The 14,113-nt window shown below is 45.5% G+C and overlaps 1 protein-coding gene across 4 annotated transcripts in view; it reads left to right on the top strand.

Annotated features, from left to right (window-relative positions):
* The first annotated feature begins 351 nt into the window (after positions 1-351).
* SLC25A30 (solute carrier family 25 member 30) overlaps positions 352-14,113 on the top strand; it is a 33,855-nt gene continuing 20,093 nt past the window's right edge. For 3 of the 4 annotated variants that reach the window (XR_003609800.2, XR_003609801.2, XM_028106204.1), the window contains exons 1-6: positions 352-440; positions 6,532-6,709; positions 6,891-7,011; positions 8,217-8,364; positions 11,283-11,377; positions 12,608-12,693. Coding sequence is in view for 2 of the 4 variants with exons in the window: in XM_028106204.1 (XP_027962005.1) it covers positions 6,698-6,709; positions 6,891-7,011; positions 8,217-8,364; positions 11,283-11,377; positions 12,608-12,693 (462 nt within the window). In the remaining 2 variants the exon portion in view is untranslated. The remainder of the gene's footprint in view (positions 441-6,531; positions 6,710-6,890; positions 7,012-8,216; positions 8,365-11,282; positions 11,378-12,607; positions 12,694-14,113) is intronic. The other variant, XM_028106212.1, reaches the window with a different exon arrangement.

Below are 14,113 nucleotides of genomic sequence, written 5' to 3'. Positions count from 1 at the left end.
TTAAAAAAAAAAGCGAGTGTTTCCTTCCTCTGCGGACGTTCACGTGGCCATAGGGAAACAGCACTCTGAGAAGCCTCCAGTTCCGAGGCTCTCGGTGCATTCTCTAAAGTTTCTCTTTCACTGAGGAGCCGGGACCCGAAGCCGTGGGGAGGTATCACCTAGTTCCCACAGCTCCCACCCTTGTCCGCCGGGAGCGGTTACTCAGTGCCCGGGTCCCTCCGAGGCCAGCCAGTCGCCGGCTGCCATGGGCGTGACCGCGGCCGGGGCGGCCAATGGGAGCCGCGGAGGGGGGCGTGGCCGCGCGGTGAGGGGTGGGCGGGGCCGCGCGCTAGCTCCTGAGCCGCCCCCGCTGCTCAGCAGCCCTTTTTCCAGCTCCGGTGCCGGCTGACTTCGGGTGCAGCGGGGCGCGGTAGCAGGACTGGCGGAGCCGTCGTCGCCGGGTAAGTGTCTGACCACCGGGCCGCGGTCGCGCTGGCAGCTCTGTGCCTGCTCCGGGTCGCCCCTCTGCCGGCCCGCCCCCCTTTCGCCGCGGCGTCCGGAACCGGTCGGCGTGGGACTCCCTGCCCGGCCGCGGCCGGTGCTGCGCCTCGGGTCGGCCTCGGCCGGGGATGGGACTGCAGTCGGATTGCGGCCCGGGAGAGCGCCGACGCGGCGGGGCGTGCTCGGGGGCTGCCGCTGCTCCCCGGTTCCCGTGCGGAGCCCGGCTCCCTGGGGTTCGAGGTTCCGGGGCTGGGTCGCGCTCTTCCGGCAGGGGCGCCGGCAGCAGGGGCGCCGGCTCCAGGGCCTCAATCACTTGGCGGCGAGGGGTGACTTATGTCCCAGCGTCACAGGTCCCAAGTGTGAGGCCCGTGTGGGTGGCATCTCAGCGTGTGCGCCCCGGCCCCCACGGTGTGTTTTTCCTGCCTCTGCATCCCTCCCACTCGCGGTTTATTCAGAGTGCGCTACCCGGGTCCCCAAGAGCTTCCTACTCTGGGAGAGGGCACACTGTACTCGGAATTGCTCCTGGGACACGCCAGGTTGGCTCACGTTTGTAGGGACGGGTGCACTTCATTTGCTTGGAAGGTTAATGTAGCTCTGGATTTTAGCGTCTTTCCAGGTGTTAAGTTCATGTAAAGCATTTGCAGTGTTCAGCATTGTTGCTCCTGGGCAAGAATAGCAGAAGAGTGTTGGGACTGTCCTACAGATTCTAGATTCATCTTCCTCAGGTAGTGAAAAAAATTGAAAGGCATGAATTGTGGTCTTGGCTTTGCCTCTGCCAAGTTTTGTGGTCGTGGGCTCAATTAATTCGTATGAAATGAGGAATGACTTCTAAGATTCCTTTTAAATTCCCCGTTTCATAAGTCTGTGATGAGCTTATTTTCTATACTGTACCTTTAAAGAGAATGGGAAATAAGAGTCTGTGAAAGGCAGACATATGGGGAACAAAGATTTAAGAGGTCACAGAAGTTTAGAGACAGTGATTCCAGTTTTAAGACTGCAGACTGAAAAGGAAACACAAGTAAATTCGAAAGAACTTATCGAGAATTAAATATATAACAGAAACTTGGAAAGCTTCCCGAAGTTCCAGAAGCAATTACTGTACTATATTTTACCTCCCTTTGCAGCTGTGCAAATGAGGTAAAGAGAAAATAAGTACTGAGTAAGAGAAAATGTAGGAGAGAGGCTATGGTACATATCCTAAGTGTAGGGAGAGTCTTTTGGAATCCTTAATTAATATAGACATTTCCACTCAGGAAACACTTAAAAAAAATAGGTGGAAAGTTTTTGTTTCCTTTGCAGGAAAATCATACATTTATTCCGAATGTGCAGAATTTCGACACTACCACCTGCTAATATTTTTTAACAACCTTTGGAAAATAGTGTCTGGCTTTGTAGTACATAGAGGAAAGATCATGTGTTCCCTCAGGGAGACTTTAGTTTGCAGACTTTGTAGCTGTGTGACGGAAAAGTCACTTTTCCTCTCTCAGGTTGTCTTTCCTCAATTGTGAAATGTGGCTAATGGTACCTATTTCATAGGGTTGTAAGGATTAAATAAAATCCTTAGTGTGGAAAATGTATAGCAATGCCTGACATACAAGATATTCAATAATGATGGCTGTGGTTATTAGCATTGTGTTTATAACGCAGCGGAGAGGTGGTACCCAGGTTTAGTCTGGCTAGAGGGTTGGCCTAAAGAGGAGTGCAAAGTGGGAAGTGATCCACAGGCACTGCTATCCCTGACACTGGAGTCTTTGCAAAGTTATAATCCCTTCCCTGGATCTCAGGCTGAGATGTCGTCCAGACACTAGTGACTGCTAAGGACACTGATCTCCCTGACTGTGTTGGCCTGTCATTCTTGGGACTTGAGTAGAGTTGGGATTTTCCCAAAAAATGGTGCTAGGAGGTTAATGTGTGTGAGAAAAACCCCTCTAAAGAGCACTCCAAAACAAAGAAATGGTTCGGTTTACTGAACAGAGATTTCAGCTTGAGATAGCCGGAGCCCTGTCTCAGCCTGCTGTGGCCAGCATGGCATACTGGACATAATGTCTCCTATTGCAGCCTTAGCTGGAAGCTTTTCTTGTTTGCATGTTTGACCGACTACTGATACTCTCTGGTAGTTAGCTAAAGTTTTCTTTCTTTTCTTTTCTTTCTTTCTTTTTATCTACTTGTCAGAGAGAGAGCACAAGCAGGGGGAGCAGCAGGCCCCGCGCCAAGCAGGGAGCCCGATGCAGGACTCGATCCCAGGACCCTGGGATCATGACCTGAGCCAAAGGCAGATGCTTAACCGACTGAGCCACCCAGGTGTCCCTAAAGTATTCTTTCTTTGACCCAGCAAACATTAACCTGGGAAGGCGGGCAGTAGGCTTAACTGCTCAATAATCTTGTCCTAGCGTTGGGAAAGGAAAAGAGAGGAGCCTGAAGGTAATTTTTACCCTATTCCTATCTAATTTTTAAAAGTTGTAATTGAATAGAAGGTACTTTCGTACAGTTTAACCAGGGATGCAGGAATGGACCCTCATTTGCGGAAGATGAGTTTATGGCGGTGGTACATCTGAATTGGGACAAATCGGTGTGTTTTCCGTCCACTTGATTCAAACCCCGGGGGAGGCAATTCCACACAGTTTTGAGCTCTAGTTGAATATTTGCATTCGAACCCAGAACTTTTGGTTTTGATCTAACTGAAAAGTTAATATCAAAACTGACAAGATAGGGGCGCCTGGGTGGCTCAGTTGGTTAAGTGTCTGATTTGGCTCAGGATCCTGGCTCAGGTCGTGATCCCTCCCCCGGGTCCCGGCCAGGTGTCTGCTCAGTGGGGAGCCTGCTTCTCCTTCTCCTCCCTCTGCCCCTTCCACCCCCCACTTGTGCTCGTCCACTCGCTGGCTCTCTGTCGCTTTCTCTCAAAATCTTAAAAATAAAATCTTAAAAAAAGAAAAAAAAACTGACAGAAGACAAAGTCACCAAAAGTAGCCATTAAAACTAAGCTAGTAGGGGCGCCTGGGTGGCTCAGTCGGTTAAGCGTCCACCTTCGGCTTAGGTCATGGTCCCCAGGGTCCTGGGATGGAGCCCGAAAGGCTCAGGTCATGGTCCCAGGGTCCTGGGATCGAGCCCATGCATCGGGCTCCCTGCTCAGCGGAGAGCCTGCTTCTCCCTCTCCCACTCCCCCTGCTTGTGTTTCTGCTCTATCTCTGTCAAATAAATAAATAAAATCTTAAAAAAAAACCCAAAAAACAAAACAAAACAAAAAACAAAAACTAAGCTAGTAAAACAAATAAGTAGTGGCAGGAAACCAGAGAGTTAATCAGTGAGATGGCATGAGGCCATATGGCAATAGAGTCTTTAAAAAATATTTTGTTTTAGGGGCGCCTGGGTGGCTCAGTTGGTTAAGCGACTGCCTTCGGCTCAGGTCATGATCCTGGAGTCCCGGGGTCAAGTCCTGCATCGGGCTCCCTGCTTAGCAGGGAGTCTGCTTCTCCCTCCGGCCCTCCCCTCTCATGCTCTCTCTCAAACAAATAAATAAATCTTTAAAAAAAAAAGGCAAGAATATTAAAAAAAATAAAATAAAAAATATTTTGTTTTGTTTTTAAATTAGAGATCAGTCATGATTCCATTTCCCATAAAGTTTTGCTGACATTTTGCAGGAAAGCTTGTGTGTGTGTGTCTTTATATATGCAGACACATATATATTTCTCTCTCTCTCTATAGAGAGAGAGAGACACACACGCATATGTATGTGTAGAAAAAAAGTCACTACTAAATAAGATGAGTAAGAAGGAGGGTCAACTCTAATATCATCTCTGAGAATTAAGTACTTAAAATGGGAATTTAAGTGGTAAGTATTTCCAAGGTATGAATTGGCCACCACATATTTAACTCACTGATTTACAGTAACAGTACAGATGCTTGTGATGTCCCTGAGATCCTCATTCCATAGGTGGAACCCTAATGTCTATACTTTTCCGAAGCTCTGTAGTCAGGTTAGGAACTATTAATAAGGAGTCCTATGTGCCACACAGATGCTTAATGCTTACATAGTATCACAAGAAAATAAGAACCAGATGGAAGCCACAGGGAGGGGGCAGTGGGGAATCAACTGGGTAATCGTTTTCTTTTGAGATATTTTGGAACCAGATAGAGGTGGTGGTGGTACGACATCCTGTGTGAAGTGCCACTGAATTGTTCACCAAAATGACTTATTTTATATGTGTGAATTTCACCACTGTGAACAACTGCAAAAATTTATTTGAACACTATCATTGTATACTGTGTATTGGGAAAATAAATTATTGCTGTTTAGATTGACTGTCTACCTTCTGAATATTATATTCTCTCAAGACTTTTAAATTAAGCACATTTGTTGTTGTTTATAAGATGCAGCTTATCAGTACTACCTTTTCGAAGCTGCTTCGTAATAGTTTCTCCTTAATTAAAACACCATCACTCCTTTATGATCACATGCAGCTTCAGGTGGTGGCAGAAAGAACACTGTATTTGGAATTAGAACCCCTGGGTTGGAGGCCCAATTCTGCCCCATCAGCTGTGTGGCCTTGGGCAAGGCACCTTGCTGAGACTCCATTTCCTAGTCTGTTTTTCTGTCTTCCTATCCCAAACTTGTTGGGGGATCCACTGAAATCATTTGTATCAGACACTTTTCTAATGGTAAATTATAGTGCTTCCACAGGTCACTGTTACGTAGTTATTGCTTTGTTTTTTTTAGCTTGAATTCAGCAGAATCCAAAAGTAGATTAAGGAAGGTACTAGCAGACAGTTAATGAATTATTGGATTTATTATTAATGTGTTTTGACAGTCTATATAACTTATAGTATTAATCATTATATTATGAATCTCATAAGGCTAAGAATTAGTTACGTACAGATATTATTAAACGTTTGGAAGGATGATAGGGAGCTGAGATGATTTTTTGGGGGCAGGGCTTGTTCTTGGTCCTGAAACACATAAAGCAAATGAAGATTTTTCAGATTCCATGCTCATAGAGGTTCCATACTCACTTGTAACCAGTCTGAATTCGGTTAATGTCTGTAAATGAGAATAGCCACTGGTAGATGTATTTAGAATCTCCTTTGGGTTCCTTGTGTTTTTTCTTAGTTTAAACAAGCCCCTGGGCCTTGTTGCAAACTGACATTTTTGGCAGTAATGACTTGTGGCAGGCCTTTCTTGAGAAATGTAGTCTTGAGAAACTCCTGAAACATGCAGAGTCAAAACCCTGGGTGTATTGCTCACCAATAATGACTATAATAAATTAGAAATTTTATTTCAAACCACAATAATTATGGCTGATAGTATATATGCAAATGTTTGTTAATTGGCATGTTTCTCCTGTTAATGGGCAGATTTACCAACTGAAAGTGCATAAAACTGAAGAATGTGTAATGAATATGGGGGACCTGGTGTGGCAGGTGTGTAAATACTTCTCACGGCATGTGAGCACCTTTTAGGTGAAAGGAAGATGGAAGACAATTGTTGAGTGTCTGTTTTGTGCTAGTTTAAAACTGTGTATTTAATCCCCACAATATGGCGCCTGGGTGGCTCAGTCCTTAGGTGTCTGCCTTCGGCTCAGGTCATGATCCCAGGGTCCTGGGATCGAGTCCTGCATCGGGCTCCCTGCTCCGCGGGAAGCCTGCTTCTCCCTCTCCCACTCCCCCTGCTTGTGTTCCCTCTCTCGCTGTGTCTCTCTCTGTCAAAAAAGAAGATAAAATCTTAAAAAAAAAAAATCCCCACAATAGGAGTAAAAGCTAGGCATTTTATTTAGCTTAGCCAATAAAAGTATGGGCTCCACCACTAATTGGTTGTGTTGGCTGCTTGGATGGTGAGGATGTTGATGAAGACAAAGCCTAGGGGTTAATAGGCACTTCCCTAGGAGGGATGCCACCTCATTCCTTTGTATCAAGCTTCTTCCCAGCTATTAATGGCATATGGATAAGAAGAGAAAACAGACATTTATAGAGTGTGAACTAGAAGTACATTTTGGTACTTTTAAGTAATTATCATTTTACCTTAGTACACGGGATTGCAACATTTTTTTTTTGCTCTAGTGCACCTGAGGGACTCACTAAGACAGTGGCAAACTAATGGCAAATATTTGTTGAGTGAAAATGGATTTTAGATAAAATGGACTACCCAGAAAATAGCCTCCATTGTGCTCCACTAAATACATTCACCGTATCACCGGATCAGCATATTGCATTACTTGAGGCCTGAATGAGATTTAAGGCAAGTGATAAAGTGAGGTTTGCTTTATGAAGCTGAGGCTCCCCTGGGGAATTGGGGTGGGGGTGGGGGGCGTTGTTCACCGGTAGCATCTGATGGCACTCTCCGAATGGAACACAGGTTTAAAGAAGAAACTTCTTGTGCACAGAGTTACAACTTTGACATGCCTTCCTTTTGTGTCCAGGAAAAACCCTATCGGAGGCTATGTTTCTCTGATCCAGGACAAGGGACCGTGGTGAAGATGTCGGCCCTCAACTGGAAGCCCTTTGTGTACGGAGGGCTGGCCTCCATTACAGCAGAATGCGGTAAGGAGCCCAAGGGGCCGACTCAGGTCGCTTGCTTGCTGCTCAGGACGTCGGGATGTCGATGAGAAGTTAAGGTCGCTGTTTGGTGTTTGATGTGACTGTGGTTCAAGCACAGCACGTGAGAGCATGAAATGTTAATCTCAGATTTCAAAATTGCCTTCTTTTGGTATGTTTTTCCAACACAGAGTCATTTTGGCTGCCTAGCCGTTTAGAGTTCAAAGTTCAGTGTGGAGAAAGTGGAACCTGTTAATCAAACAGAAGGTTTATCAGTCATTTTTAGATCACATCTGTCCCTACGCTCCTTGTCCTTTCCCCCACTTTGCCCCTGTTAGCGCCTGGGGCCGTAGAGAGTTGGGAGGAGCTCCCAGGTCCTCCCCTGCCCATTAGCCGTACTGTATTTGTGACTTCCTCTGCAGTGGAGTGCCACATCAGATCCCGGTTATCTTTGTCTATTTCCTGGCATAATTCACTCAACAAATCCTCACTGAGCAGCTGCCAAGTGCCAGGTGCCGGGCTGGACACGTCTTGTGCTTCCAGGGCTCGGTCACTGCTGTCCTGGGACAGGGGCCGCCCCTGAGGAGCCAGTGAGGAGCAGGGCTGAGGGGTGAAGGCGCGGGAACCACCTACCCACTTGGTTGCCCGTGTGGGTGGGCTCTCCCATTGCCACGGTGGATCAAGTGTGCTGACAGTGAGTGTTACATATTTGGGTGGACTCTCCGTGGGGCACTGGATTAAACATTTTTAGCTGTGTGAACAGATTTGCTTTTAGACTGCAGGACACAAAGTGAGACACTCCTTTGGAAAATGAACTTCTCTTTCTTTGTTCATATTGAACCTGATTTTAGCTTTCACAGATGCAAAAAACAGTAACATATTTTAAAATTTCCTGTTTGTGTAAATCATTCTGTGTACCTGTGTTTCACAGCAGTGCAGCCTCTCAGATCCTAGGTAGAGTAGGATGAGAACTACATAAAAACGTAAAGAAAGGAAAATAGGTTTATGCATCTCTGGGGTCTTTTTAATCTTTTGGTTCCTAATTTTTTTTAAATAGAGAAAAGATTGCAAAGTATCTGCTATTTTTTAATAACATTTCTTAGTTTACATTGTAGTTGAAATGTTTCCTCAGTGATAGATCACCATGTATCCTTTATTTAGTGGAATTTCTTCTTACCAAGTGAAATATTTCTTTTTAAAAAAATTTTAAGGTACTTTTCCAATTGACTTAACGAAGACACGGCTCCAGATTCAAGGCCAGACAAATGATGCAAACTTTAAAGAAATCAGATATCGAGGAATGTTGCATGCGTTAGTGCAGATAGGCAGAGAAGAAGGGCTGAAAGCCCTGTACTCAGGGTAAGTAGACCTTTGTGTTTTATTTGACTATTGACCTTCCAAATGAATAGACTGAAAACTAAGGCTTCATAGAGAAAAAGTAGAAATTTGAGATATATTTGAAAAGAGCAAGTAGTTTGCAGATTTTTCGTTTTTCATTTCAGCTTTATTTTCTATGTATCTTTTATGTAATGAGCGTTGTGGTGAAAGTATGTTTTTATTATATTCAAATATAGATAATAATGCAAAAATTACATTTGTTTCCAAAAAACATTCCATAATTCACTGGTGTTTCACTCTGGAAAAAGCCCTTCCCCTTGGCTATTCTGAATTACTGAGGTTTTTGCTGTAAGGAAAATGACAGAGTATCCTCTGTGGGTAAGGGCTGTGAACAACTTTTCTTGAATCCAACGTTGAGTGAACAGCGTGAGGGTGCGGGATGGGAAAGTGAGTATGGCAGGTGCCTACGTCAGCCCGAGTCCCTGCAGAAAACAGAACTCGCTGGGGTGGTTTCAGTGAGGAGACCTTAATGAAGGCACTGCTTAAGGGCCAGGGGAACAAAGGAGGGATATTGAGGTACCGAGAAACTCTCCAGGTGAGAAGTTGGTACCAACCCTAGAACCAAGAGAACAAGGACGGGAATGGCGTTAGCAGAGCCTGTTAAGACTGGAGCCTTGAAGGAGCGAACAGTCGTTGTGGAGGGATGCTTTGGTAGTGCCCAGGGAGAGGAGAATCCCTCTTCCTCCTGCCTCCCTCCATCCCATCGTCTACTGGTGGAATCCACCTGGAAGTCAGCTGGCAGGGGAACCTGAATGACGTAATCCGTGGGCACCACCCTCTCGGCGCGCAGAGCATCACAGAGAAGGTTAAAAGACTGGATCTGGGCGGACAGATGGGGATCAGCAAGCAACACACGGTCGTGAAGGAGCTGTCATTTAGTGGGGACAGCAGACGTGGGAACGGGGGACACAGCGGCGTCTGATGATGAGTACTAGAATCTGGTGGAGGCAGGGTGTCAAGCCCAGAGTGTGGGGACAGGAAAGAGGGTGGGTTTCAGGAAGGCTGCTTGATGTAGGCAGTGCCCGGTCCGACCTTGCAGGATCAAGAAGAGTGAGTTAGCCAGGTGAAGTTAGGAGGGAACTGTATTTATACAGAGCCAGTAGAATGTGCAAGAAAGCACAGTACATTCTACGAACTGCAAGTAATTCGGCATGGGTATAGCATGGGGGCTGGTGAGCAGTAAGAGCTGGGTTTGGAGCCGTAATGAAGGGTCAGGACATGGGCAGCCTCGGGACGGGCCAAGCATCCTGACCTCATCCGCTACACCATAGGTCCCAAATCTGGGCCTCACACCCCTTCCACCCACCCGTCACCAAATGTTTTTGTTTTTCACTTGGGCCACTCTTTCAGCTATGAGAAATTGCACACACAAGCCTGGGATTCCATTTTCTTGCAAAAAGTCAACATCTGGGCCCACATTCGTTCACTTAGGATAATAGGAGCAGGCATCAAGGAGGCCTTCTCTGGTTTCCTGAAACCTCAGCCTCTCACGCGGTGTATGTGTGTGCAGTTGGACCCAGCCTGCGTCAGTCACTTAAGGCATCCGCCTGGCACCTGTAGGCACTTGAGTTTGCTATGCCCGTGGCGGACCGAAGCTACTGGGGGGCTTTAAGTGTGAGACTGACAAGATAGGGTTTCCATGGTGAAGAGAAGCCGTCCTGTCGTGGGGAGACGGGATGAAAGACTGATGACACTGGAAACAGGCTGTCGCGCCAGGAGCAGGACCTGAACAGAGGTGCTGTGTTGGGGACAGAGAGAAAGAAGACAGGCTGTTTAGGGCGTAGGGTTGTCGTATTATGGGACCTAACATAGGAGGGGGTGTGGAGGAAGCAGGGGACAAGGCTAACGTCTCGATTTCTGGTTTGGGCCAAAGCGTAGATGGAGCTTCCATTCCCCGGGCTGGGAAACAGAGGCGAGCTGACTGGTTGGAACGGGAGGATAGTGAGTTCCGTGTGGGACTCTGGATCCGGAGGTGGGCTGGGGATAGGACATGCGCATTGAGAAATCTACCGAGCAGTTGGAAATGCATCGTTGCATCCGTGTCGGAAGCAGGAATTAGGCGTCCCGAGTCTCTGACAGTGGTGGAAGCATGGCAATGTGTGGAGAGTGGGGAGAGAAGGAAGCACGGGATGGAATTCTGGGGACCCCCCAGATGACAGGAGGAGGAGGCTGTGGAGAAGAGGAGACAAACAGGAGAGGGGGATGTTACGGAGCTCAGGGAGGAGGTAGCTGCATGGAGGACAGAGGGTGGCCAGTAGCAGATACCACAGAGAGGTTGTGTAAGGTGCTAAGTGGAACGCATCATTTAGTTTAGTGACAGCGTTGTCAGCGGGTCACCTCAACTGAGGCAGTTTTGATGGAGAGAGGGGGAGGGAAGGCAGACGGCATTTTGAGAAGAGGTGGGAAGTGCAGGAACAGTGGGCGGATAACTGCCCCAGGGTGGCTCTGGTGTCCGGAAGGCTAAGAGAGGGAGAGGAAATGACCGGAACAGCGCCTCTGAGGAGGTGGGAGATGAGCTCCAGAGCAGCAGTGGAAGAATGCTAGATGCTTGCCGAGGGCAGATTTCACTGGGCACTTTGTCCCGAGCAAGGAGAGCCTTTTCCCTTGAACACCGGTGAGCAAGTTAGAACTCCACATGCACTTAACTTTTCGTTAAGGATAACTACAAGGGGTTGAGCTTTCACTCGTGAACTAATAACTGGCACAAATTTAACTGAACCCAGCTATATTTTTGTTGGATCTTGAATTGTGAGAAATCTGGTTTAGCGTAGTTTGATTGTGGAAGGTACACGTGGTTGCGTGTGTGTGTGTGTCTGTCTTCTAGAGGGTTTAAAGTGATTTTTAGGATTTCTTTGTCCTTTTGTACGTTGGTTTGACAGGATTGCCCCTGCGATGTTACGCCAGGCTTCCTATGGCACTATCAAGATAGGCATTTACCAGAGCTTGAAGCGGCTGTTTGTTGAACACCCAGAAGGTGAGTGGGGAATCTCTTTTCCACTTGTGGACAGGAGGTGGGGGGGTTGTGTGTCTTTCTAGTCAAGGCGAGATCAGATTTTCTTGAGCCTGATTGTGACTTTACTACTGCTGAGAAGAACTCTGGATGTAAAGTCTGAATGAATGGTGCTTAAAGCACATCGTTCTTAGCTGAAGTGACAGTTAAAAGAGCAATCTTAACAAATTTTTAGTTATCCTCATCTCCAAAACACCCAGACTAGAGGGTGTGTTATTGTAGTTCGAGCCAACTTAAAAATTCTAAAATCAGGAATTATAACCTGTTTTTCAGGAAAGCAGTGAATACCCTTCTTAGTATTAAGAACTGAATTCTAATACTCTATTGCTAGTTGACTCTGTGACTTTGCTTTAATCCGTAGAACTTTTTGTTTTTACAATGGGATGAGCACTAGTCAGCTGTTATGTGAGAGTGGTCAACAGGAGGAGCTAAGATGCTTTAGCACTTCAGTATATTTCACATTAAATAAATACAGTGTGCTTTAAAACTTTTATCTTCTCGGTATCTCCTAGGAGTGTATCTTTTTTTTCTTTTTTAAGATTTATGTATTTATTTGAGAGAGCGAGCATGCACACGCACGAGTGGGGGGAAGGGCAGGTAGAAAGAATCTCAAGCAGACTCCCCGCTGAACATGGACCCTGACATGGGCTCGATCCCAGGACCTTTAGATCATAACCTGAGCCAAAATCAAGAGTTGGACGCTTAACCAAACTGAGCCACCTAGGGGCCCCAGGAGTGTATCTTTTTTATTCTCCTGTGGGATATGCCTCATCGTAATTACTACAGTGGTCTGCATTTACACACACAAAAGTGAATTGGTACATGGTTGTTCACTTTGCATGATAATTCACATTCCTTTCTTGGATATCAAGTCATTTTGCTAGGCAAAATCCTGTTAAGCCAGCAAAATTCCTGATATTTTAAAAATTGCTTGATTCAGGGCTGCCTAGCTGGCTCAGTCAGTAGAACATGCGACTCTTGATCTTAGGGTCATAAGTTCAAGACCTGTATTGGGTATAGAGATTACTTAAAAAAAATAAAAAATCTTTAAAAAATTGCTTTATTCATAAAATAGAAATTTTACTATTCTCTGAAGATGTACAAGTGGCATGTACGAGTTACACCTATATTTAAGCGACTGATATGAAGAGCTCTGTGTATACGAAAAGTTGAATAATATGTGTTTGTTTATAGATGAAACTCTGCTGATAAATGTGGTGTGTGGAATTCTCTCTGGAGTCGTATCCTCAACCATCGCTAATCCAACAGATGTTTTGAAAGTAAGCAGTACGATCCATATCTTATAGGCATACCCCACATTTTCTTACTGAGAACAACATTCAGATAATGAAAAGCTGCAAATATAACATACACTGTATGTGTGAACTTGTTTATAATTTAAGTGCCGTGAAGACTCTAACTTAGAAACATCCACTGGATGGATTTCCCGCTGATACGGAGGAACTCCAAAGTAGAGCTCATTGTGGAGACAAGGTTTTTGGCGATTAAGCAGAAAAAAAATTTGGGCTTGGATACATTTGAATTTCATTTTTCATTGAAAATCTTCCAGGTTTTATTGGTTCATTAAAAATGGATGGGCTGCAAGTCCTACACAAATCTGTTCACTCATGATCATTTCTGAACATGTGATGTTATCTGTTAACTTGATTTTAGGAAATACCAATGGAAATATTTCCTTACCACAGTTAGACATACCGCATTGGATGACCTTGTTGCCAATACCAGAGATACGGCCTCCTTAGATCCTTTCTGGAAAAAGATAAGGAAATAAACTAATTAAACAAAATAGAAATTAGGCAGGACTTACTTTTTCTTTTCTTTTTTTAATTTTTATTTATTTGAGGGAGAGAGAATGAGAGAGAGAGAGAGAGCATGAGCAGTGGGGAGAGGGAGAAGCAGACTCCCAGCTGAGCAGGGAGCCTGATGCGGGGCTCAGTCCCAGGACTCCAGGATCATGACCTGAGCTGAAGGCAGATGCTTAACCGACTGAGCCACCCAGGCGCCCAGGATTTGCTTTTTCAATGCTCTGAGGATGTTTGTCTCTGTCCCTCCCTCTCCTTTTTTGTTCCTATTAGTTAACCAGTGTTCACTGCTTCTACCTTCTACCAGTTGATGTACTACATGCTTAGAATCCAAAAATGAGTAAGATAAGGACCCTGCCCTCAGAGCCTTCACTCTAATAGGAGATTGTGACAAACATCAGCGGTATGTGGAGCACACTACACCTCTGCACAGTGAAGGTGCAGCACATGTGAAGGTGCTTTTGCTAGGATTTTGTTGGGGAAAAGTGGAGAAAAATATCCATATGCCTCTTAATACCTTAAACATTTGTCGGGGCTTCATAGAAAGGCAGTTCCTGTAGTTTGGTTTATTTTCCCATGTTAGCATGGCAGTAACACTGTCTTTTAGAAGTTAGAGATAATTGCTTTCTAAACAAAAATAAGGTACCAATTTTTAGTGAGAAAACCCTTTAAAAAACGTAGAGAGCTATATCAAACATTATTTTTATGTTGGAATCTCGGTCATATGAATTCCACAGCCGTTGTCAAGTTTATTTGTAAGTTCAAGTGTAACAGAGTGTGACGGGCATCATGTGGTCATCTCGTGCTCAGCTCGCCTGCATACCTTTGGGTTCAGCTGGTTGGAAATAGTAGTGGCTTGAAGTAACTACTTTAAGCA

This window comes from Eumetopias jubatus, unplaced genomic scaffold (genome assembly GCF_037043125.1).
Source record: "Eumetopias jubatus isolate StellerSeaLion01/CBP00866 unplaced genomic scaffold, mEumJub1_p1.0 scaffold_3, whole genome shotgun sequence".
In the NCBI taxonomy this organism is placed as follows: Eukaryota; Metazoa; Chordata; class Mammalia; order Carnivora; family Otariidae; genus Eumetopias; species Eumetopias jubatus.
This window is presented reverse-complemented; position numbering and strand designations above follow the sequence as displayed.